The 25,097-nt window shown below is 54.6% G+C and overlaps 1 protein-coding gene across 1 annotated transcript; it reads right to left on the bottom strand.

Moving 5' to 3' along the window:
- Window positions 1–2,051: 2,051 nt before the first annotated feature.
- Window positions 2,052–25,097, bottom strand: LOC307096487 (granulocyte-macrophage colony-stimulating factor receptor subunit alpha-like; the record flags this gene model as incomplete). The annotated part of the gene is made up of 12 exons (XM_079766154.1): window positions 25,036–25,097; window positions 22,240–22,331; window positions 21,503–21,611; window positions 20,449–20,575; window positions 19,692–19,821; window positions 17,467–17,651; window positions 9,003–9,136; window positions 8,452–8,475; window positions 7,430–7,565; window positions 5,006–5,108; window positions 3,580–3,661; window positions 2,052–2,192 (listed from the first exon to the last, which is right to left on the bottom strand). Exons 2-12 carry the CDS (start codon window positions 22,260–22,262, stop codon window positions 2,052–2,054), a joined length of 1,194 nt encoding a protein of 397 aa, XP_079622280.1. The 5' UTR covers window positions 22,263–22,331; window positions 25,036–25,097.

Below are 25,097 nucleotides of genomic sequence, written 5' to 3'. Positions count from 1 at the left end.
GGACATCCCTCTTACAATCCTGGACTGCTGGCTCCTAACTGCTCACCTGCCTGCCTGCCTGGTCGCCCCTAACTGCCCCCCCCGCCAGCCTGATCGCCCTTCACTGCTTCTGCGTGCTGGCCTGATCGCCCCTTACTGACCCCCGTCCCCCCAGTGCCATCCTGGTTGCCTCTAACTGCCCCACCTGCTGGCCTGGTCACCCCCAACTGCCCTCCCCTGCCAGCCTGATCGCCCCTATCCGCTCTCCCCTGCCGGCCTGATCGCCCCTAACTGCTCTCCCCTGCCGGCCTGATCGCCCCTAACTGCTCTCCCCTGCCGGCCTGATCGCCCCCAACTGCTCACCCCCTGCCGGCCTGGTCGCCCCACGCAGCCTGCTGTTCAGTCATTTCGTCATCCCTCCCTAACCCCCCTGCTGGCCTGGACATAGGGCAGCCCTCTTGTGAGGGCGTGAGGGTTAATTTGCATATTACCTCTTTATTATATAGGCTATATATATATATAATTTTAAAAAATGATTTCAGAGAGGAATGGCGAGAGATAGAGAGATAGAAGCATCCAGGATGAGAGAGAATCCTGGATCGGCTGCCTCCCGCACGCCCCCTCCTGGGGATCGAGCCCACAACCCCGGGCATGTGCCCTTGACCGGGAATCGAACCCGGGACCCTTCAGTCCGCAGGCCGATGCTCTATCCACTGAGCCACACCAGCCAGGGCCTCCATGCTGCATTTATTGGGGGGCTATTTCGTGGCGACCCCACCAATAATGGCCCGGCCACGGGATGGAATACTATGCGGCCATGAACAAGGGTAGCCAGCGGCTGCTGAACGTCTCCCGGGAGGAACTCTCTTGTGAGAAAAGTTTATTTTATTTTATTATTTTTTTTAATCCTCCCCCCAAGGCTATTTTTCCATTGATTTTTAGGGAGAGTGGGAGAGAGGGGGAGAGACAGAGAGAAACATCGATGGGAGAGAAACACGTCGATGGGTTGCCTCCTGCACGCGCCCCCGACCAGGGCCCGGGCCGGGGAGGAGCCTGCAACCCAGGTACGTGCCCTTGACCGGAATTGAACCCGGGTCCCTTCGGTCTGCAGTCCGACGCTCTACCCACTGAGCCACACCGGCCAGGGTGAGAAACGTTTATTTGAGAGTCACAAGTCGCCCCCCACGGGCCGCAATGGGGGAACACGGGCGTGCTCCGGGCACTCTGGGAAATCCGTGATCACGGCTGTTTTCCCTCCGAGCTCCGTGGGAGGCGCCTTCCCACGCCAGAACACGCCACGGGCACACGGCTGTTTTCTGAGGAAGCGTGGGTGGGTGCGGGTGTTCGCATGGCAGAAGGGGGCTTTAAAAAAAAATGCCACGAAGACGAACAGAAGGAGGAGAAAGAGTTTCCTGAAGTTTGGCGATAACCACCCTGGACATGCTGCTGTCGAATTCTCAAGGGCACGTGCATAGAAACACGTGTGCACATGCATGCAGGCACATGCTTGCACATGCAATGCAATGCTTCCACAATGCCCCCATATTCACCCCCCGCATGCACACACAATGTGCACACGCACATGCATGCACATGATTGCTCACACACAGCACGTGTTCATGCTCATAACACACAGCACACAACACACATGATTTTTCATGCATACATGCACACACAACACACATGCACACACACAATGCTTCTGTGCACACAGCACATGGGAACATGCACACACTACACACACATACAGCACACAATCAGGCATGCATTTGCACAAACATGCATGCACATATGTACACACACCTGCACATATGAACATGTGCATACAACACACACGAGACTGAATGTGTGCACACACACACATGCATACGTGCACACACATATGCACCTGCTTTTGCACACACATGCATGCTCACATTTGCACATGCCTGCACACACACACACACACACACACACACGCACACACAAGCCGATTGAGCAGGCCGCGGGTCCAGGTCGGATGGGGTGGTGACCTTCCTCGTCCCGTCCGGAAACCTCACTCGTCGAGGGGCCGACGCTCAGGGCCGACGCCCTCACTCAGGGCCGAGGTGCTGGGGTGAATCCGGGCCCACGGGGTCCCCCCGGCCGCTCGCCACGGGCCGCACGTCCTCCACGGACAGGATGTCCTCGGCCTCCTGCAGGCTCGGCCGCCGGCCGGCCCCGTCCCAGGCGACCTGAGAGAGAAGACGGGGCCCCGTCCAGGCCGCCGGCCCCAGGGCACGGCTCTCCACAGCGAGAGGGGCGGGAGCCCGGCCGGTGTGGCTCAGTGGGTAGAGCCTCGGCCTGCGGACTGAAGGGACCCGGGTTCGATTCCGGTCAAGGGCATGTGCCTTGGTTGCGGGCACATCCCCAGTGGGGGGCGTGCAGGAGGCAGCCGATCCATGATTCTCTCTCATCATGGATGTTTCTCTCTCTCTCTCTCTCCCTTCCTCTCTGAAATCAATAAAAATATTTCTTTAAAAAATTAATAAAAGCCCTAATCGGTGTGGCTCAGTGGATAGAGCGTCGGCCTGCGGACTGAAGGGTCCCGGGTTCGATTCCCGGTCAAGGGCATGGACCTGGGTTGCGGGCACATCCCCAGAAGGGGGCGTGCGGGAGGCAGCCGATCGATGATTCTCTCTCCTCACGGATGCTTCTATCTCTCTCTCTCCCTCTCCCTTCCTCTCTGACATCAATAGAAATATATACTAAACAAAAATTTAAAAAATCAATGGAAAAAATATCCCCAGGAGAGGACTAACCAAAAAAAAGAAAAGAAGAAAAAGAAAAAAAAGAGAAAGAAAATATCAGAAATATCAGCACCCTTCACAGCAGCTCAGTGTCCCTGGACGGATGATAGACAAGCAGAGCGGGGTCCACGCCCCAGGGGAATAGTACGCAGCCCTGAACAAGGAGGCGGCCCTGCCCCAGCCTATCAGCTGGCTGCGCCTCGACTACAAGATGCTCAGTGAGAAAGCCGGACACGCAGGCCTGTTTCCCTATGTTACCTTATTTTTTAATATATTTATTGATGTCAGAGAGGACGGGAGAGATAGAAACATCCATGAGGAGAGAGAACCATGGACCGGCTGCCTCCTGCACGCCCCCTCCTGGGGATCGAGCCCCCAACCCGGCATGTGCCCTTGACCAGGAATCGAACCCGGGACCCTTCAGTCCGCAGGCCGACGCTCTATCCACTGAGCCACACTGGCCAGGGCTTTTATTTATTAAAAAAACACACAATTTTTATTGATTTCAGAGAGGAAGGGAGAGGGAGGGAGAGATAGAAACATCCATGAGGAGAGAGAATCATGGACCGGCTGCCTCCTGCACGCCCCCTACTGAGGATCGAGCCCACAACCCCGGGCCTGTGCCCTTGACCTGGGAATCGAACCCTGACCTCCTGGTTCACAGGTCGACGCTCTATCCACTGAGCCACGCCGGCCGGGCCGACTCCATTTCCATGAAACGCCCAGAACGTGCAAACCCAGCCACCCCCGCCCCCCAAAACCTCCCGAGCCCCCGGACCCCGTGCTGGTCCCACCCGGGGGTGTGGGGGGGGGCTCCCCGCGATCCACTCACCTCCAGGAAGGCCTCGGCTGTGCCCACAACCTCCCTCTTCACCTGGGGCACCGGCGGGAACAGCTTGTGTGCCAGGGAGAACCTGGGGGGGTGGGGGGTGTGGGGAGCAGGGAGGGAGGAGGAGGAGGAGGAGGAGGAGGAGGAAGAGAAATGGTGAGGGACTCCCCGGCTCAGAGTCTGACCCAAGTCGGGGGCTCTCCTGGGACTTCCCCCCCTGATCACCCCGCCCCAACCCCAGAGGCCAAGTTCATGGCAGGCATGGGGCCTGGTCCCCATGCTCCTGAGACACATACTTCCTGCCGGGAGGGGGTCAGGGATGTGGGGCACGGATGGGGGGGGACCTGGCCCCCCAACCTGCACCCCTCAATGGCTACTACGGATGGACACTTGCAAACAGCCATTAGGGACAGAAATTGGCTTGAGATCCCGGGCCTGGGTGACTTGGGCCTATTTTATTTATTTTTTACATTTTTATTCATTTCAGAGAGGAAAGTAGAGAGAGAGAGAAACATCCGTGATGAGAGAGAATCATGGACCGGCTGCCTCCTGCACGCCCCCTGCTGGGGATGGAGCCCGCAACCCGGGCCTGTGCCCTTGACCGGGAATCGAACCCAGGACCCTTCCGTCCACAGGCCGACGCCCTATCCACTGAGCCACACCGGCCAGGGCAATGTGGGCCTGTTTTAAAACCCGAGGTTGGAGCCCTGGCCGGTTTGGTTCAGTGGACAGAGCATCGGCCTGCGGACGGAAGGGTCCCGGGTTCGATTCCCGGTCAAGGGCATGGACCTCGGTGGCGGGCACATCCCCAGGTGGGGGGCGTGCAGGAGGCGGCTGATGGATGTTTCTCTCTCATCGATGTTTCTGACTCTCTGTCCCTCTCCCTTCCTCTCTGTAAAATATTAGATCGAACCCACAACCCGGGCGTGTGCCTTTGACCAGAATCGAACCCTGACCTCCTGGTTCCTAGGTTGATGCTCAACCCCTGAGCCACGCCAGCCGGGCTCCGGGTGCATTTCAAAGGGGTTCTGTTTATGATTATTTTATTCCTTTCTGACCTCTCAAAAATTGTTAAATTATTTTTATTTTTCTCAATCCTCACCCGAGGATATATTTTTCCCATTGATTCCTAGAGAGAGGGGAAGAGAGAGGGAGAAACATCGATGAGAGAGAAACATCCATCAGCTGCCTCCTGCACGCCCCCCACTGGGGATGTGCCCGCAACCGAGGTCCATGCCCTTGACCGGAATCGAACCCGGGACCCTTCCGTCCGCAGGCCGACGCTCTATCCACTGAGCCACACCAGCCAGGGCCCAGAGTATAATTTTTTTTTGAGTCTTTTGTGTGTTTGTTTTGTTTGTGAGTGGGGTTGGGAGCTGGGGGGTGGGGGCTGGGGGGTGGGGTAGGGTGGGGTTAGGGGGGGACTTACTTTGTGCAGAGAAACATTAAGACGGTGATGACCAAGGCGGCCGCTCCGACCACCATCCCCAGCAGGGCCACGGGGAGGCCGCCCACATCCTGGTCTGTGAGGCCTGAGGCGGGAGAAGAAGAGACAGAGGGTCAGGCAGGACCACAAGCCGGGTTCCCACACATCCCTCCTCCCCCCCCCCCACCCCCGGCGTCTCATCAGCAGACAAACAGGAGGGGAGGGAGGGTAAGGGTGACATGTGCAGGGACAGGGCCAAGGGGGTGCGTGTGCAAGTGTGACCTTTGAACTCCGGCCCTGTGCGTGCGAACGGATCCCTAGGGGCCGCTGGCACCAGGGAAGCCGGGATCCCACCCGGTGAGTATTTTTAATTTTAATTTTTTTTGGGGGGGTTTCTGGTTATCTCACAATTTATTTTTTATTTATTTTTTATTTATTTTTTAAAAATATATTTTACTGATTTTTTTTACAGAGAGGAAGGGAGAGGGAGAGAGAGCCAGAAACATCGATGAGAGAGAAACATCCATCAGCTGCCTCCTGCACACCCCCCACCTGGGGATGTGCCCGCAACCAAGGTACATGCCCTTGACCGGGAATCGAACCCGGGACCCTCCAGTCCGCAGGCCGACGCTCTATCCACTGAGCCACACTGGCTTCGGCCCTGTGAATATTTTTAATTTTAATTTTTTTTGGGCGGGTGGGGTGTTTCTGGTTACCTCACAATTTCTTTTTTTCTTTTTTTTAATTTATTATTTTTAAAATTATTATTATTATTATTATTATTACATATGTGTCCTTATTCCCCCATTTCCCCTCACCCCCCACTCATGCCCCATCCCCCCTTAATTTTAATTTTAATTAATTTATTTTTTGCTGGTTCTACAGGGTCCAGTGTATTAGGAGTCAGCGCAAGGCATGCTGGGAGTTGCACCGCCCTGTGCTTATGGGGCCGGCCCGTGTGACCTCTGCGCCCCCTGCTGGACGAGAGGAGAAGTGCATGCTGGGCACGCACAGCCGGGAGAGCAGGCCGGCTGGCCCCCTGGGGGTGACATCCCAGCATTGGGGGTGATGGCCAGCCGGGGACATACAGACCCACCCCAATGGGGTGGACAGTGAGGTGACATAGAGGGGCTCAGAGCCCTGTGGTTGGAACCGGGAGGGACTCCTTTATTGGGGGGACCCCAGAAATCAGGCTGGGGGTACAGGGGGTCAGTCTAGGATGCAGATGGAGAGTGGGCTTGGGTTGAGAGCCCCCAAGACCTGCCTGGGTCCCCTATGCTGGGGGGGGGTCTGCTATGAGCTCATGGGATCCCCCAAAAACATGATGTGTGTGAACATTCTTATGTATTTATTTTTTTTGTAAATCCTCACCTGAGGATATTTATCCATTGATTTTTAAAAAATATATATTTTATTGATTTTTTTGCAGAGAGGAAGGGAGAGGGAGAGAGAGAGAGAAAAACATCGATGAGAGAGAAACATCGACCAGCTGCCTCCTGCACGCCCCCTACTGGGGATGTGCCTGCAACCGAGGTACATGCCCCTGACTGGAATCGAACCCGGGACCCTTCAGTCCGCAGGCTGACGCTCTATCCACTGAGCCGAACCGGATAGGGCTATCCATTGATTTTTTTTTAAAAAAATATGTTTTTATTGATTTCAGAGAGGAAGGGAGAGGGAGAGAGAGAGAAACATCCATGAGGAGAAAGAATCATGGACCGGCTGCCTCCTGCACACCTCCTACTGGGGATCGAGCTCACAACCCGGGTCGGTGCCCTTGACCGGGAATCGAACCCGGGACCCTTCAGTCTGCAGGCCGACGCTCTATCCACTGAGCCACACCGGCCAGGGCGAGAGGTTTCTATCTCTCTCTCTCCCTCTCCCTTCCTCTCTGAAATCAATTAAAAAAAAAAAACTACACTAAGAAAAGAGAAACATGCAAATTGACCGTATCTCCGCAACGCCCACCAGCCAATCAGGAGTGTGCATGCAAATTAACCCAACAAAGATGGCGGGTTAATTTGCATACACAGGCACGGAGCGGCTGGGGGCGGGGCGGGACACCTGCTGTGAGGGGGGAGGGCCGGGGGGCGGAGGGAGCTACAGGAGCGAAGCCACGGGAAGGAAGGCCTATTCTTGCACGGAATCTTCCTGCCACGGGCCTCTAGTATTTTGAAAAATATTGAAAGACACAGGGTCTTTGCAGACGGGATGGGGTGAAGGGTCGTAGACGAGGTCGTCCTGGGTCAGGGGGGCCGTCCCTCCGAGGACGGGGTCCTTGTGAGACACAGACGAGGAGACACGGACACACAGGAGCAGCCACGTGGAGGCGGATGGAGGCAGAGCCGGGAGGGAGGGAGGGAGGGAGGCCGAGGAGGGAGGCTGGCGGCCTCCGGCCCCGGGGACCCTCCCCCCCACCCCACTCACCGAAACTCACGGTGCTGGTCCAGTCGCTCCACAGCTCACTGTGCACGAACCTCACTCTCGCCCGGACGGTGTGGCCGGATCTCGCGGACGCGCTGGGCAGCAGGTACACGTTCTCCTCGCTGCCCCTGAGGAAAACCTTCCGGAGAATCGAGGGCCCGCCGTGAGCACCGTGGGTGACCGGGCCCCGGCGAACAGGGGACGAGGGAGGAGGCTGGCGGGGGGGGGGGGGTCCATTCTGAGGTCCCGGGTGGGCAGGAATCTGGGGGATACTGTTCCTCTCGCAACAGCTTGAACTAAAAACGTTTAGGCGCCTGGCGGGCGTGGCTCAGCGGTTGAGCATCGACCTGGGAACCAGGAGGTCAGGGTTCGATTCCCGGTCAAGGGCACAGGCCGGGTTGCGGGCTCCATCCCCAGTAGGGGGCGTGCAGGAGGCAGCCGATCCGTGATTCTCTCTCCTCATGGATGTTTCTCTCTCTCTCTCTCTCCCTCTCCCTTCCTCTCTGAAATCAATAAAAATCCTATATAATAAAAGCCTAATATGCTAAGTGTCCGGTTGACCGTTTGGCTGTTCAACCAATCACAGCGTAATATGCTAATGATATGCTAAAGCCGCTCAACCGCTCGCTATGACGTGCACTGACCACCAGGGGGCAGACAGTCGACCGGCCGACCAGTCGCTATGACGTGCACTGACCACCAGGGGGCAGACGCTCCAACAGGTAGGTGAGCTTGCTGCTGGGGTCCGGCCGATCGGGACTGAGCGAGACGGGCAGGACACGCCCTGGAGCCCTCCCGCGGTCCCTCCCCGGCTGGCCAACCTCCCGCATCCCTCCCCGGCCCCGATCGTGCACCGGTGGGGTCCCTCGGCCTGGCCTGCGCCCTCTCGCCATCCGGGACCCCTCGGGGGATGTCGGAGAGCCGGTTTCCGCCCGATCCCGCAGGCCAGGCCGAGAGACCCCACGGGTGCATGAATCCGTGCCCCGGGCCTCTCGTATATTTTTAAAAATGGAAAAGATACGTACAGAGTCTTGCTTGGAGGAACTTCCCTAGAAAAACATAGCAAACAGCAGAGGTTAAAGTGGCTGAGTTTGTAAAGATGGATTTCAACGCAGGAGTCCACCCAGAACCTCAGAATTAGTGTGAAGGTTACTGTGAGCTGAAAATATTTGGGATTCAACAGATGGAGGGGAAAAAATAAAAAAAGCCTTCTGGGCCCTGGCTGGTGTGGCTCAGTGGTTGAGCATCATCCCATTTAATAAAAGATCACGGGTCCCGGGTTCGATTCCCGGTCAAGGGCACATGCCCGGGTTGTGGGCTCCATCCCCAGTGTGGGGCGTGCAGGAGGCAGCCGGTCCATGATTCTCTCTCCTCATGGATGTTTCTCTCTCTCTCTCTCTCCCTTCCTCTCTGAAGTCAATAAAAACCTATATTTTTAAATGCTTGCGTAAAAGAAAAAAAATATGAATGGATGGCGCTCTAAAGGCAGACGGATTTGTGGATCACAGATCCTGTTGGCGAGGGTTCGACCTCAAACGGGGGAGACGGAGGGGACCCCCGGGTGTTCTGTCCTCACCTCTCGTTGGATGTCCAGCTCGTAATACAGGATGTGACTCGAGACCTCGAACCGCAGCCTGGGGGGGTCCCACCGGATCGCGTGATGGGACCCGTTGTCGCTGACGGTGAGGTTGGCCGGGGGGTCAAACTTTTCTGAGAAAAACAAAAAAAAAACAACAAAAAACAGATCACAACCAACTCAGCTGGGTATGAGGCCGATGAGGGGACTTCGTGAGACGTCGAGAAATGGATTTTAAGAGTCACTTGTCCTGGTTTATTATTATTATTACTAGAGGCCCGGTGCACGAAATTCGTGCACTGGGGGAGGGGGTGTCCTTCAGCCCAACCTGCACCCTCTCCAATCTGGGATCCCTCGGGGAATGTCTGACTGCCTGTTTAGGCCCGATCCTACAGGGATCGGGCCTAAACAGGCAGTCAGACATCCCTTTCACAATCTGGAAGTGCTGGCTCCCAACTGCCTGCCTGCCTAATTGCCCCTAACCGCTTCTGCCTGCAAACCTGATCACCCCCTAACCACTCCCCTGCAAGCCTGATCGATGCCTAACTGTTCCCCTGCTAGCCCAATCATCCCCAACTGCCTTCCCCTGACAACCCGGTCACCCCCAAATGCCCTCCCCTGCATATTCCCTCTTTATTATATAGGGTTTTTTCTTTAACATATTGGACAGCCCTAATTGGTTTGGCTCAGTGGATGGAGCATCGGCCTGCAGACTCAAGGGTCCCAGGTTCGATTCTGGTCAAGGACATGTACCTTGGTTGCGGGCACATACCCAGTGGGGAGTGTGCAGGAGGCAGCTGATGGATGTTTCTCTCTCATCGATGTTTCTAGCTCTATAGCCCTTTCCCTTCCTCTCTGTAAAAAATCAATAAAATATATGTAACAAAAAAAGTAACATTTAAGACTTCTCCATATCTGCCTGGCTGGTGTGACTCAGTGGTTGAGACCACAGGCTGCCGCCACTGGGAGGGGGATCGTGCCATGGGGGTGTGTGCCCCTCGCAGGTTTAGACTCAGCCCAGGCTATGGCTGCTAGGAGGGGGATCGGGCGGTGGGGTGCATGCCCCTCACATGCTGAGACTCCAGCCCATGCTAAGGCTGTTGGGGTGAACGCCCATCACAGGCTTAGGCTTAGGCTCAGCCCAGGCTACGGCCGCTGAAAGGGGGATCGCGCCTTGGGGGTGCACGTCCCTCAAACTCTGAGACCCCAGATAAGTCTATGGCTGCTGGGAGGGGGATCGCGCTGTGGGGGTGCGCGCCCCTCGCACTGAGACCCCAGCCCAGGCTATGGCTGCGGGGAGGGAGATCGTACTGTGGGGGTGCGCGCCCCTCGCAGGCTTAGACTCATCCCAGGCTATGGCTGCTGGGAGGGGGATCGGGCTGTGGGGGTGCGCGCCCCTCGCACGCTGAGACCCCAGCCCAGGCTATGGCTGCTGGGAGGGGGATCGCGCTGTGAGGGTGCGCGCCTCTCCCACTGAGACCCCAGCCCAGGCTATGGCTGCGGGGAGGGGGATCGGGCTGTGGGGGTGCGCGCCCCTCCCACTGAGACCCCAGCCCAGGCTATGGCTGCGGGGAGGGGGATTGCACCCTTCACAGGCTGAGACCCCAGCCCAGGCTATGGCTGCTGGGAGGGGGATCGCGTTGTGGGGGTGCGCGCCCCTCCCACTGAGACCCCAGCCCAGGCTATGGCTGCGGGGAGGGGGATCGCGTTGTGGGGGTGCGCGCCTCTCCCACTGAGACCCCAGCCCAGGCTATGGCTGCGGGGAGGGGGATCGGGCTGTGGGGGTGCGCGCCTCTCCCACTGAGACCCCAGCCCAGGCTATGGCTGCGGGGAGGGGGATCGGGCTGTGGGGGTGCGCGCCCCTCCCACTGAGACCCCAGCCCAGGCTATGGCTGCGGGGAGGGGGATTGCACCCTTCACAGGCTGAGACCCCAGCCCAGGCTATGGCTGCTGGGAGGGGGATCGGGCTGTGGGGGTGCGCGCCCCTCGCACGCTGAGACCCCAGCCCAGGCTGACACCGCTGGGCGTGATCGTGGTGTGGGGGCACAGGCACCTCCGAGCTGGACAACCTGCATTGCGAAGGCTGGGCGGACTGGGGGACTCCGGCAGGGATGAGAGGACTGGGCGCCGCCATCTTGTGGCCATGGGCGCCGCCATTTTTGTCGCGGAGTGATGGTTAATTTGCATATTACTGTTTTATAAGATATGATTATTATTATTATTATTTGTTGTTGTTGTTGTTGTTGTTTGTTTCTTTGGTGTTTTTTTTTTTGCATCTATTATTATTATTTTTAAATATTTATACACGGAGTGGCCAGATGACGATGATCTCTGAACGCATAATCATCTGGCCGCTCCGTGTCTGTCCTATAGAATAAAAGGCGAATATGCAAATGGTCCCCTCGACCAGGAGTTCGACCAGCAGGCAGGCCGGCCAACCGCCCACGTCCCCTCCCCCTGGCCAGGCTGGCCGGACTCCACCCATGCACGGATTCATGCACCGGGCCTCTAATTATATCTATCTATCTATCTATCTATCTATCTATCTATCTATCTATCATCTATCTATCTATATACTGAGTATCCAGATTATTATGACCTCTGAACGCATAATAACCTGGCCACTCCGTGTGTATAAATATTTATTTCGGAGTGGAAGGGAGAGGGGGAGAGAGAGAGAGAAACATCCATGATGAGAGGGAATCATGGACCGGCTGCCTCCTGCACGCCCCCCACTGGGGATCGAGCCCACAACCCGGGCCTGTGCCCTTGACCGGGAATCGAACCCGGGACCCTTCAGTCCGCAGGCCGACGCTCTACCCACTGAGCAACACCGGCTGGGGCTCGTGGGTGACGTGTTTTACGTGTGACGCCCGTCTCCACGTGTCCTGTATCCCACCTCAAGGCAGGGTCGTGACCTCCCTAACTCCCATCCGGCATTTCTATCTCCCTGACGCGGAGTCTGGATCCCGGATGGTGGTCAGGCCGGCCCAGGAGACGCTGGGGCACCCCCCCCCCCAAATGCACTCAATCCAGATGATTTCCTTGGGGGAAAACCACGAGGTGGGGTATTGTCAGGCTGCCCAGGAGACACTCAGACATCCCCCCAAAATGCACTAAATCCACACGATTCCTGTAACATCCCCCCAAAATGCACTGAATCCAGACGATTCCTGTAACGCCCCGCAAAATGCACTGAATCCAGACGATTCCTGTAACACCCCCCCAAAATGCACTGAATCCAGACGATTCCTGTAACACCCCCCAAAATGCACTGAATCCAGACGATTCCTGTAACGCCCCGCAAAATGCACTGAATCCAGACGATTCCTGTAACACCCCCCCAAAATGAACTGAATCCAGACGATTCCTGGAACACCCCCCCAAAATGCACTGAATCCAGACGATTCCTGTAACGCCCCCCAAAATGCACTGAATCCAGATGATTCCTGTAACATCCCCCCAAAATGCACTGAATCCAGACGATTCCTGTAATGCCCCCCAAAATGCACTGAATCCAGACGATTCCTGTAACATCCCCCCAAAATGCACCGAATCCAGACGATTCCTGTAACATCCCCCCAAAATGCACCAAATCCAGACGATTCCTGTAACGCCCCCCAAAATGCACTGAATCCAGACGATTCCTGTAACATCCCCCCAAAATGCACCGAATCCAGACGATTCCTGTAACGCCCCCCAAAATGCACTGAATCCAGACGATTCCTGTAACATCCCCCAAAATGCACTGAATCCAGACGATTCCTGTAACATCCCCCCAAAATGCACTGAATTCAGACGATTCCTGTAATGCCCCCTCCAAAATGCACTGAATTCAGACGATTCCTGTAACACCCCCCCAAAATGCACTGAATCCAGACGATTCCTGTAACACCCCCCAAAATGCACTCAATCCAGACGATTCCTGTAACACCCCCCAAAATGCACGAAATCCAGACAATTCCTCTAACATCCCCCCAAAATGCACTGAAGTCAGACGATTCCTGTAACGCCCCCCAAAATGCACTGAATCCAGACGATTCCTCTAACATCCCCCCAAAATGAACTGAATCCAGACGATTCCTGTAACATCCCCCCAAAATGCACTGAATCCACACGATTCCTCTAACATCCCCCCAAAATGCACTGAATTCAGACGATTCCTGTAACATCCCCCCAAAATGCACTGAATCCAGACGATTCCTATAACACCCCCCCAAAATGCACTGAATCCAGATGATTCCTGTAACACCGCCCCAAAATGCACTACATCCAGACGATTCCTGTAACATCCCCCCAAAATGCACTGAATCCAGACGATTACAGTAACACCCCCACAAAAATGCACTAAATCCAGACGATTCCTGTAACATCCCCCCAAAATGCACTGAATTCAGACGATTCCTGTAACATCCCCCCAAAATGCACTAAATCCAGACGATTCCTGTAACACCCCCCCAAAATGCACTAAATCCACACGATTCCTGTAACATCCCCCCAAAATGCACTGAATTCAGACGATTCCTGTAACATCCCCCCAAAATGCACTGAATCCAGACGATTCCTGTAACGCCCCCCAAAATGCACTGAATCCAGACGATTCCTGTAACACCCCCCCAAAAATGCACTCAATCCAGACGATTCCTGTAACACCCCCCCAAAAATGCACTCAATCCAGACGATTCCTGTAACACCCCCCCCCAAAATGCACTGAATCCAGACGATTCCTGTAACACCCCCCAAAATGCACTGAATCCAGACGATTCCTGTAACATCCCCCAAAATGCACTGAATTCAGACGATTCCTGTAACATCCCCCCAAAATGCACTGAATCCAGACGATTCCTGTAACATCCCCCCAAAATGCACCGAATCCAGACGATTCCTGTAACACCCCAAAATGCACTGAATTCAGACGATTCCTGTAACACCCCCCCAAAATGCACTAAATCCAGACGATTCCTGTAACATCCCCCCAAAATGCACTGAATCCAGACGATTCCTGTAACATTCCCCCAAAATGAACTGAATACAGACGATTCCTGTAACATCCCCCCAAAATGCACTGAATCCAGACGATTCCTGTAACATCCCCCCAAAATGCACCGAATCCAGACGATTCCTGTAACACCCCAAAATGCACTGAATTCAGACGATTCCTGTAACATCCCCCCAAAATGCACTAAATCCAGACGATTCCTGTAACATCCCCCCAAAATGCACTGAATCCAGACGATTCCTGTAACACCCCCCCAAAATGCACTGAATCCAGACGATTCCTGTAACATCCCCCCCAAAATGCACCGAATCCAGACGATTCCTGTAACATCCCCCCAAAATGCACTCAATCCAGACAATTTCCTTGGGGGGAAACCACGAGGTGGGGTATTGTCAGGCCGGCCCAGGAGACACTCAGACATCCCCCCCAAAATGCACTAAATCCAGATGATTCCTGTAACACCCCCCGAAATGCACAAATTCCAGACGATTCCTCTAAAACCCCCCAAAATGCACTGAATCCAGACGATTCCTGTAACACCCCCCGAAATGCACAAATTCCAGACGATTCCTCTAACACCACCCCAAAAATGCACTAAATCCAGACGATTCCTGTAACACCCCCCGAAAATGCACTGAATCCAGACGATTCCTGTAACATCCCCCCAAAATGAACTGAATCCAGACGATTCCTGGAACACCCCCCCGAAAATGCACTGAATCCAGAAGATTCCTGTAACATCCCCCCAAAATGCTCTGAATCCAGACGATTCCTGTAACCCCCCCAAAATGCACTGAATCCAGACGATTACTCTAACACCCCCCCAAAATGCACCAAATCCAGACGATTTCTGTAACGCCCCCCCAAATGCACTGAATCCCGACGATTCCTGTAACATACCCCCCAAAATGCACTCAATCCAGGCGATTCCTGTAACACCCCCCCAAAATGCACTGAATCCAGACAATTCCTCTAACATCCCCCCAAAATGCACTGAATCCAGACGATTCCTGTAACGCCCCCCCCCAAATGCACTGAATCCAGACGATTCCTGTAACATCCCCCCAAAATGCACCGAATCCAGACGATTCCTGTAACATCCCCCCAAAATGCACCGAATCCAGACGATTCCTGTAACATCCCCCCCAAATGAACTGAATCCAGAGGATTTCTGTAACATCCCCCCAAAATGCACTGAATCCAGACGATTCCTGTAACATCCCCCCAAAATGCACTGAATCCAGACGATTCCTGTAACACCCCCCCAAAATGCACTCAATCCAGACGATTCCTGTAACATCCCCCCAAAATGCACTAAGTCCAGACGATTCCTGTAACATCCCCCCCAAAATGCACCGAATCCAGACGATTCCTGTAACACCCCCCCAAAATGCACTGAATCTAGACGATTCCTGTAACATCCCCCAAAATGCACTGAATCCAGACGATTCCTGTAACATCCCCCCAAAATGAACTGAATCCAGACGATTCCTGGAACACCCCCCCAAAATGCACTGAATCCAGACGATTCCTGTAACATCCCCCCAAAATGCACCGAATCCAGACGATTCCTGTAACATCCCCCCAAAATGCACTGAATCCAGACGATTCCTGTAACACCCCCCCAAAATGCACTAAATCCTGACGATTCCTGTAACACCCCCCCAAAATGCACTCAATCCAGACGATTCCTCTAACACCCCCCCAAAATGAACTGAATACAGACGATTCCTGTAACATCCCCCCAAAATGCACTGAATCCAGACGATTCCTGTAACACCCCCCCAAAATGCACTGAATCCAGACGATTCCTGGAACACCCCCCCAAAATGCACTGAATCCAGACGATTCCTGTAACATCCCCCAAAATGCACTCAATCCAGATGATTCCTGTAACATCCCCCCCAAATGCACTGAATCCAGACGATTCCTGTAACATCCCCCCAAAATGCACTGAATCCAGACGATTCCTGTAACACCCCCCCAAAATGCACTAAATCCAGACGATTCCTGTAACACCCCCCCCAAAATGCACTGAATCCAGACGATTCCTGTAACATCCCCCCAAAATGCACTAAATCCAGACGATTCGTGTAACACCCCCAAAATGCACTGAATCCAGACGATTCCTGTAACATCCCCCCAAAATGCACCGAATCCAGACGATTCCTGTAACATCCCCCCAAAATGCACTCAATCCAGACAATTTCCTTGGGGGGAAACCACGAGGTGGGGTATTGTCAGGCCGGCCCAGGAGACACTCAGACATCCCCCCAAATATGCACTAAATCCAGACGATTACTCTAACATCCCCCCAAAATGCACTGAATCCAGACGATTCCTGTAACACCCCCCAAAATGCACTGAATCCAGACGATTCCTGTAACACCCCCCAAAATGCACAAATTCCAGACGATTCCTGTAACATCCCCCCAAAATGCACTGAATCCAGACGATTCCTGTAACACCCCCCCCCAAAATGCACTGAATCCAGACGATTCCTGTAACATACCCCCAAAATGCACTGAATTCAGAGGATTTCTTTGGGGGGAAACCACGAGGTGGGGTATTGTCAGGCCGGCCCAGGAGACACTCAGACATCCCCCCAAAAATGCACTAAATCCAGACGATTACTCTAACACCCCCCCAAAATGCACTGAATCCAGACGATTCCTCTAAAACCCCCCAAAATGCACTGAATCCAGACGATTCCTGTAACACCCCCCGAAATGCACAAATTCCAGACGATTCCTGTAACACCCCCCGAAATGCACAAATTCCAGACGATTCCTCTAAAACCCCCCAAAATGCACTGAATCCAGACGATTCCTGTAACACCCCCCGAAATGCACAAATTCCAGACGATTCCTCTAACACCACCCCAAAAATGCACTAAATCCAGACGATTCCTGTAACACCCCCCGAAAATGCACTGAATCCAGACAATTCCTCTAACATCCCCCCAAAATGCACTGAATCCAGACGATTCCTGTAACATCCCCCCAAAATGCACTGAATCCAGACGATTCCTGTAACACCCCCCGAAATGCACTGAATCCAGACGATTCCTGGAACACCCCCCCCAAAATGCACTGAATCCAGACGATTCCTGTAACACCCCCCCAAAATGAACTGAATCCAGACGATTCCTGGAACACCCCCCCAAAATGCACTGAATCCAGACGATTCCTGGAACACCCCCCCAAAATGCACCGAATCCAGACGATTCCTCTAACACCCCCCCAAAATGCACCGAATCCAGACGATTCCTGTAACACCCCCAAAATGCACTGAATCCAGACGATTCCTGTAACACCCCCCCAAAATGCACCGAATCCAGACGATTCCTGTAACACCCCCCGAAATGAACTGAATCCAGACGATTACAGTAACCCCCCCCCCCAAAACGCACTCAATCCAGAGGATTTCTTTGGGGGGAAACCACGAGGTGGGGTCCTGTCTCACCGATCTGGATGCCTCTCACCGGGGCGACGTCCGTGAACCGGACGGGCGTCTCCACGCTGGTTCCGTTCACCCAGAAGAAGTAGGTGTCTGTCAGCTGGGACCCCACGAGCTCGTCGAAGCGACAGCCCACGCGTGTCCCCAAAGAGTCAGCCGTGTAACGGGGGCATTCGATCACGTCCTCACGCCTGGAATTTCCAAGGGGGAGGGTGTCAGGGGGTCAGCCAGAGAGTGCATCCTGTTAGGGGTACACCATGGAGACCCCAATCTCTCCTTTCCCCTCTCCCCCCCACCCCAGTCCCAACACTGAAAACTCTCCAAAAACGGGCAAGAAGACTGGCCGGTGTGGCTCAGTGGTTAAGCATCGACCTGTGAATCAGAAGGTCCAGGTTGCATTCCCGGTCAAGGGCTCATGCCCTCCATCGCCAGTAGGGGGCGTGCAGGAGGCAGCCGATCCGTGATTCTCTCCCATCATGGATGTTTCTATCTCCCTTTCTCCCTGAAATCAATGAAAAAATATATATTTTTAAAAGGGACAAAAAAAAGGGGGACACATTTTTATCATGGAATAAGCACGACATCCCAACGGAATGCATGTCCCAGAAAAATCACAAAGAGATTGTAAAAACAGGAAGAAATCTCACCATTTTCATTTTTCAAGACAGTCACTTTTATTTTATTTTTTTTTAATTATAATACTCTTTAATTTTTTTCATCAGTTTTTTTTTTTTCCTCCTGGAGCATATGAACAAAACGTTGCTACCAGCAACATTGCAAACATTCCAATCACCTGCAAATTGTAATTTTATTTTTTATATTTTAAAATATTTTTTTTTTATTGATTTCAGAGAGGGAAGGAGAGGGAGAGAGAGAGAGAAACATCCATGAGGAGAGAGAATCATGGATCGGCTGCCTCCTGCACGCCCCCTACTGGAGATCAAGCCCGCAACCCAGGCACGTGCCCTTGACTGGGAATCGAACCCGGGACCCTTCAGTACGCAGGCTGATGCTCTATCCACTGAGCCAAACCAGCTAAGGTGCAAATTGCCATTTTAGATGCCTGTGTTAATTTGATTCTAGACACAGTATCTCTTTGTTTTCATCACTAAGACATTTGTATATTAAAATGCTCAAACATATTGACTTTTAGAGAGAGAGGGAGAGAAAGAGAGAGAGAGACACATCGATGTGTTGTTCCACTTATTTAGGCATTCTTTGGTTGATTCTTTCTTTTTAAAAATATATTAATATACTAGAGGCCCGGTGCACAAAATTTGTGCATGGGGGGGGTCCCTCAGCCCGGCCTGCCCCCTCTCCAATGTGGGATGCCCTGGGGGATGTCCGACTGCCGGGATCGGGCCTAAACCGCCAGTCGGACATCCCTCTCGCAATCCGGGACCGTTGGCTCCTAACCACTCACCTGCCTGCCTGCCTGATCACCCGTAACCACTCTGCCTGCCTGCCTGATCACCCCTAACTGCTCTCCCCTGCCAGCCTGATCGCCCCTAACTGCCCTCCCCTGCCGGCCTGATCGCCCCTAACTGCTCTCCCCTGCCGGCCTGATCGCCCCTAACTGCTCTCCCCTGCCTGCCTGATCACCCCTAACTGCTCTCCCCTGCCAGCCTGATCGCCCCTAGCTGCTCTCCCCTGCCAGCCTGATCGCCCCTAACTACTATCCCCTGCCTGCCTGATCGCCCCTAACTGCTCCCCCCTGCCGGCCTGATCGCCCCTAACTGCTCTCCCCTGCCAGCCTGATCGCCCTTAACCGCTCTCCCCTGACGGCCTGATCGCCCCTAACTGCTCTCCCCTGCTGGCCTGATCGCCCCTAACTGTCTCCCCTGCCGGCCTGATAGCCCCTAACCACCTCTGCCTCGGCCTCCCCGACCGTGGCTTTGTCCGGAAGGACGTCCGGAAGGATATCCAGAAGACGTCCAGTCTAATTAGCATATTACCCTTTTATTAGTATAGATATTTTTTATTGCCGAGAGAGGAAGGGAGAGGGAGAGAGAGAGAAAGAAACATCCATGAGGAGAGAGAATCATGGATCGGCTGCCTCCTGCACGCCCCCTACTGGGGATCGAGCCCGCAACCCAGGCAGGTGCCCCTGACTGGGAATCGAACCCATGACCTCCTGGTTCCTAGGTCGATGCTCAACCACTGAGACACCCAGGCCAGGACGTGGGGGGACCCCAGGGAGGTCTCCGATGCCTGGCAGGTCCCCGGCTCACCCGGAAGTCCAGCCGTACAGCTGATACTGGACATCGGCGGGGGCCGCCGGGCCTGGGTTCCAGCTACACCTCATGAGGCGCAGGTTGTAAATGAGGCAGGAGAAGTTCACCGCCCCGGATCCTTCCCGGCCTGGGGAACACAAGGAAACATCCTTAAAAGGGCGTCACCTGTAACACGTTCAACCAATAAAGAATTAAAAAAATATATATATATATTTATTGATTTTTTTACAGAGAGGAAGGGAGAGGGAGAGAGAGTCAGAAACATCGACGAGAGAGAAACATCCATCAGCCGCCTCCTGCACGTCCCCCACTGGGGATGTGCCCGCAACCAAGGTACATGCCCTTGACCGGAATCGAACCTGGGACCCTTCCGTCCGCAGGCCGACGCTCTACCCACTGAGCCACATCGGTCAGGGCAAAAAAATATATTAATTGATGTCAGAGAGGAAGGGAGAGGGAGAGAGAGAGAGAGAGAAACATCCATGATGAGAGAGAATCATGGATCGGCTGCCTCCTGCACGCCCCCTACTGGGGATGGAGACCACAACCCGGGCGTGTGCCCTTGACCGGGAATCGAACCCGGGACCCTTCAGTCCGCAGGCCGACGCTCTACCCACTGAGCCACACCGGCTGGGGCTAAAGAATACTTTTTAAAAAAATTCTTACTGATCGGCCACATCGCCAGCCCCTCTCGACCTTGAGGTCCATGCCGGTCACGCTAAGGAACTCGGGGTCCCCGGGGAGGCGGCCTCACCTGGATTATGAAACTCCAGGACGGACTGAAATGGGGACCCGTCCGCCGTCCCCTCCACGGTGAGCCTGGCTCCCCTGTGCAGCACGGCGTTGGGGAACCGGCAAAAGTAGGTGCTGTCTCCTTTGGCCTAGAACAGGCGAGGTCAAGGTCAAACGTACGACCTTTCAGAGATGAAAGGAGAGAGAGGGAGAGAGATAGAAACATCCACGATGAGAGAGAATCATGGATCGGCTGCCTCCTGCACGCCCCCTACTGGGGATCGAGCCCGCAACCCGGGCACGTGCCCTTGACCGGGAATCGAACCCGGGACCCTTCAGTTCGCAGGCCGACGCTCTATCCACTGAGCCACACCAGCCAAGGGCCATGTGGTGACATGTTGGTGCCTGTGTTACATCCACCAAATGTTCAGTCCCCCGAAACCAAAGTCCCCTTTCCTTCATCTAGTCCCCTCTCCACCATTTAACGTCTTTTCTTAAAATGGCTCTTCCCTACGCTCCCTCCTCCACCCCCTTCTTTAGTTTGTTCACGTCTTCTCTGCGAAGCTTTGGGTACGTCAACGTTAAGCCTGTGAGCACCGGGGGTAGACTTTTTTCTCCCCTTAACCTCTCTTTTGTCAGTTTAATTTGCAGGCCCCCGTCACGGAACCTAAGAGGATGGAGGAAATTTTTTTTCCTTTTCTTTTCTTTTTCTTAATATATATTTTTTTTATTGATTTCAGAGAGGAAGGGAGAGGAGAGAGAGAGAGATAGAAACATCCATGGTGAGAGAGAATCACCGATTGGCTGCCTCCTGCAGGCCCCTCCCGCCCCTCCCCATCCCGCCCCGGGGGATCGAGCTCACAACCCAGGTACGTGCCCTGATTAGGAATCGAACGGTGACCTCCTAGTTCCTACGTCGATGCTCAACCACTGAGCTACACTGGCCGAGCTGTTTTTTGTGTGTTTTTCTTTCTTTCTTTCTTTCTTTTCAGCGAGAGCCGTAAGAGGCGTTTCACAGAGAAATTTTCAAGGTTGACACGGAGCCAAGCCATCGGGCAGGAACCCTGAGCGCGTACCTGCGGGTGTTGCCTCGTGGAAAAGGCGGGCGGGGTGTCCAACCTGCATCCTTGCTCCGTCACATTTCCCCGGGAATTCCAGGTCAACGTCTTTGTCCTTGGGTCGAGCCTCATGTTGAAAACGGGGGTCAATTTCTCCCCTGGTTTAACGGAAACAAAGCCGCAGACAAATGCTCTACACGGGGTGGCCAGATGATGATGATCTCTGAACCCATAATAACCTGGCCACTCCGTGTGTGTGTGTATATATATATATATATATATATATATATATATATATATATATATATATTTGAGGCCCGGTGCATGAATTCGTGCATGGGTGGGGTCCGGCCAGCCTGGCCAGGGGGAGGGGACATGGGCGGTTGGCCGGCCTGCCTGCTGGTCGAACTCCCGGTCGAGGGGACCATTTGCATATTCACCTTTTATTCTATAGGACAGACACGGAGCGGCCGGATGATTATGCGCTCAGAGGTCACCATCATCTGGCCGCTCCGTGTCATTCCAGTGGAGGGGACACACTTTGAAGGCATCGGGGTGGTTATCCGATGTTTTTGTTTTTGTCTGATTTTATGCTCTTTTTCCTGAAATGAGGCCAAATTTACAGAAGAGAAAAGGAACCGTTGTAAGCCGCCCGGGGTGGCTCAGCGGGTGGAGCGTAGACCCAGGGACCAAGAGGTCGCCGGCTCCTGCCCAGGTGGGGCCCACCCCATCCCACATCCCTCGCCGGCACCTACCCACGTGTGCGTCCTCGCAGCATGCAAACCTGAGGATCACCAGGAAGCTTGCCACGTCCAACAGAGACGCCATCCCAGACCCACAGCGGGACCTGCTCGCCACAGAGGAGACAGCACCAGGTCAGAGGTCACATTTCTCTCTCTCTCTCTTATTTTTTTAAAGAATATTTTTTAATGATTTCAGAGAGGGAGAGAGAGAGAGAGAGAGAGAGAGAGAGAGAGAGAGAGAGAGAGAGAGAAACATCCACGATGAGAGAGAATCACGGATCGGCTGCCTCCTGCACGCCCCCGACTGGGGATCGAGCTCACAACCCGGGCCTGTGCCCTTGACCGGGAATCGAACCCGGGACATTTCAGTCCGCAGGCTGATGCTCTATCCACTGAGCCACACCGGCCCGGGCTCTCTCTCTGTCTCTCTTTTAAAATATATATTTTTATTGATTTTAGAGAGAGGAAGACTATATACATGTATACACATCCTATATAATAAAAGCCTAATATGCTAAGTGTCCTGTCGACTGGTCGGCCGTTCAGCCAATCAGAGCGTAATATGCTAATGATATGCTAAGATTGCTCAACCGCTCGCTATGACGAGAACTGACCACCAGGGGGCAGACAGTTGACTGGTGACTAGTTGCTATGACGTGCACTGACCACCAGGGGGCAGACAGTCAACCTGTCGACCGCTCGCTATGACGTGCACTGACCACCAGGGAGCAAACAGTCGACCGGTCGACCAGTCGCTATGACGTGCACTGACCACCAGGGGGCAGACGCTCCGACCGGTAGGTGAGCTTCCTGCTGGGGTCCGGCCGACCGGGACTGAGCGAGACGGGCCGGACACGCCCTGGAGCCCTCCCGCGGTCCCTCCCCGGCTGGCCAACCTCCCACGTCCCTCCCCGGCCCCGATCGTGCACCGGTGGGGTCCCTCGGCCTGGCCTGCGCCCTCTCGCCATCCGGGACCCCTCGGGGGATGTCGGAGAGCCGGTTTCAGCCCGATCCCGCAGGCCAGGCCGAGGGACCCCACTGGGGCACGAATTTGTGCACCGGGCCTCTCAAATATATTTATATTTATATTCTAAACACAGAAAAGGCTTTTGAGCTTCGAGTTGGAGAAGGAGGGTTCTGGGACGGGGGAGGGGAAGGAAATGTGTGGGTCACGGGGGAGTCTGGTTCTGGCGATAAGGCCGCCGCTGGGATACGATCTCTGTCTGAGAGCAGCTCTCATCCTGGTACAGAGAGGTCGTTACCAGTGGAAATTTCCGGCCCTGGCCAGTGTGGCTCAGTGGATAGAGCCGTGGCCGGCCAACCGCGGCCCGCGAGCCACAGGCGGCTCTCTGGCCCCTGGAGTGTGGCTCTTCCACAAAACACCACGGCCTGGGCGAGTCTGTGTTGAAGACGTGGCGTTAGAAGAAGTTTAAGTTTAAAAAATGTGGCTCTCCAAAGAAATTTCCATCGTTGTGCTGTTGATGTTTGGCTCTGTGGGCTCATGAGTTTGCAGACCCCTGGGATAGAGCGTCGGCCTGCGGGCGGAAGGGTCCCGGGTTCGATTCCCGGTCAAGGGCAGGTACCTCGGTTGCAGGCTCCACCCCTGGCCCTGGTCGTGTCTCTCTCACATCGATGTTTCTCTCTCTCTCTCTCTCTCTCTCTCTCTCTCTCTCTCTCTCTCTCTCTTCCATTCTCTCTAAAAACCAACCGGGAAAATATTCTCGGGTGAGGATGAACATCAACAGCATCACCAAAAAAACTCACATGCAAATTTCCTTTATGCAAATTTCCAAATTTGCTTTGCCAAAGAGGGAATGCCTGCCTGCCTGCCTGCCTGATCGCCCCTAACCACTCTGCCTGCCTGCCTGATCGCCCCTAACCACTCTGCCTGCCTGCCTGATTGCCCCTAACCACTCTGCCTGCCTGTCTGATCGCCCCTAACCACTCTGCCTGCCTGCCTGATCGCCCCTAACCACTCTGCCTGCCTGCCTGATCACCCCTAACCCATCTTCCTGCCTGATCCCCCCTAACCACTCGCCTGCCTGCCTAATCGCCCCTAACCAGTCTGCCTGCCTGTCTGATCGCCCCTAACTGCCTCTGCCTCGGCTCCTGCCACGGCAGCTTCATCCGGAAGGACGTCCGGAAGGTCCGTTGGCTGTCTGGTCTCATGGGCATGTTACGCTTTAATTATTACAGATGACCCATAAGCCACAGAGGCACCTTCGGGGGTGTCTCACTCGGCACACCTTCAAGGCCGAGGGGTGCGGCCTGGGAGAGAGAGAGAGATTTCAGGTCTTTGCAGCCCAGGCCTGAGGCTCAGCGTGGAGAGGGGGAGAAGATGCTGTGACCCCCCAAACTCTGCACGCAGGCCTCCCCGTGCGAGACGAGCGGGTTGGGGGGACGCCACCCCAGACCTCCCGGATGCCGCCTTGAGGGGCAGCTCTCAGGGGTCAAGCTCAACTGCCTCTGGGCTCCCAACTCCCCACTTTTCTTGGTTTTTATAAAAATATATTTTTATTGATTTCAGAGAGAAAGGGAGAAAGAGAGAGAGAGAGAGAAACATCCAAGAGGAGAGAGAATCACGGACCGGCTGCCTCCTGCACGCCCCCTACTGGGGATGGAGCCCGCAACCCGGGCATGTGCCCTTGACTGGGATTCGAACCCGGGACCCTTCAGCCCGCAGGCCGACGCTCTACCCACTGAGCCACACCATCTCGGCTGCCTATACCTTCTATGACCAGCAAGCACCCTGTCCCCCTCCACCCCCCGCCCCGATCACCCCCCCAGAGATGAGAAACGTCCACTTACTGGCCCATCTCTGACGTGGGTCTCTCTCTTTCTGAAGGCGCTGGCGTCTTGGCCTGGAACAG

Source organism: Cnephaeus nilssonii (genome assembly GCF_951640355.1).
Source record: "Cnephaeus nilssonii genome assembly, chromosome: Y".
Classification (NCBI taxonomy): domain Eukaryota; kingdom Metazoa; phylum Chordata; class Mammalia; order Chiroptera; family Vespertilionidae; genus Cnephaeus; species Cnephaeus nilssonii.
The sequence above is the reverse complement of the archived record's forward strand: the minus strand, read 5'-3'. Positions and strand labels throughout refer to the sequence as shown.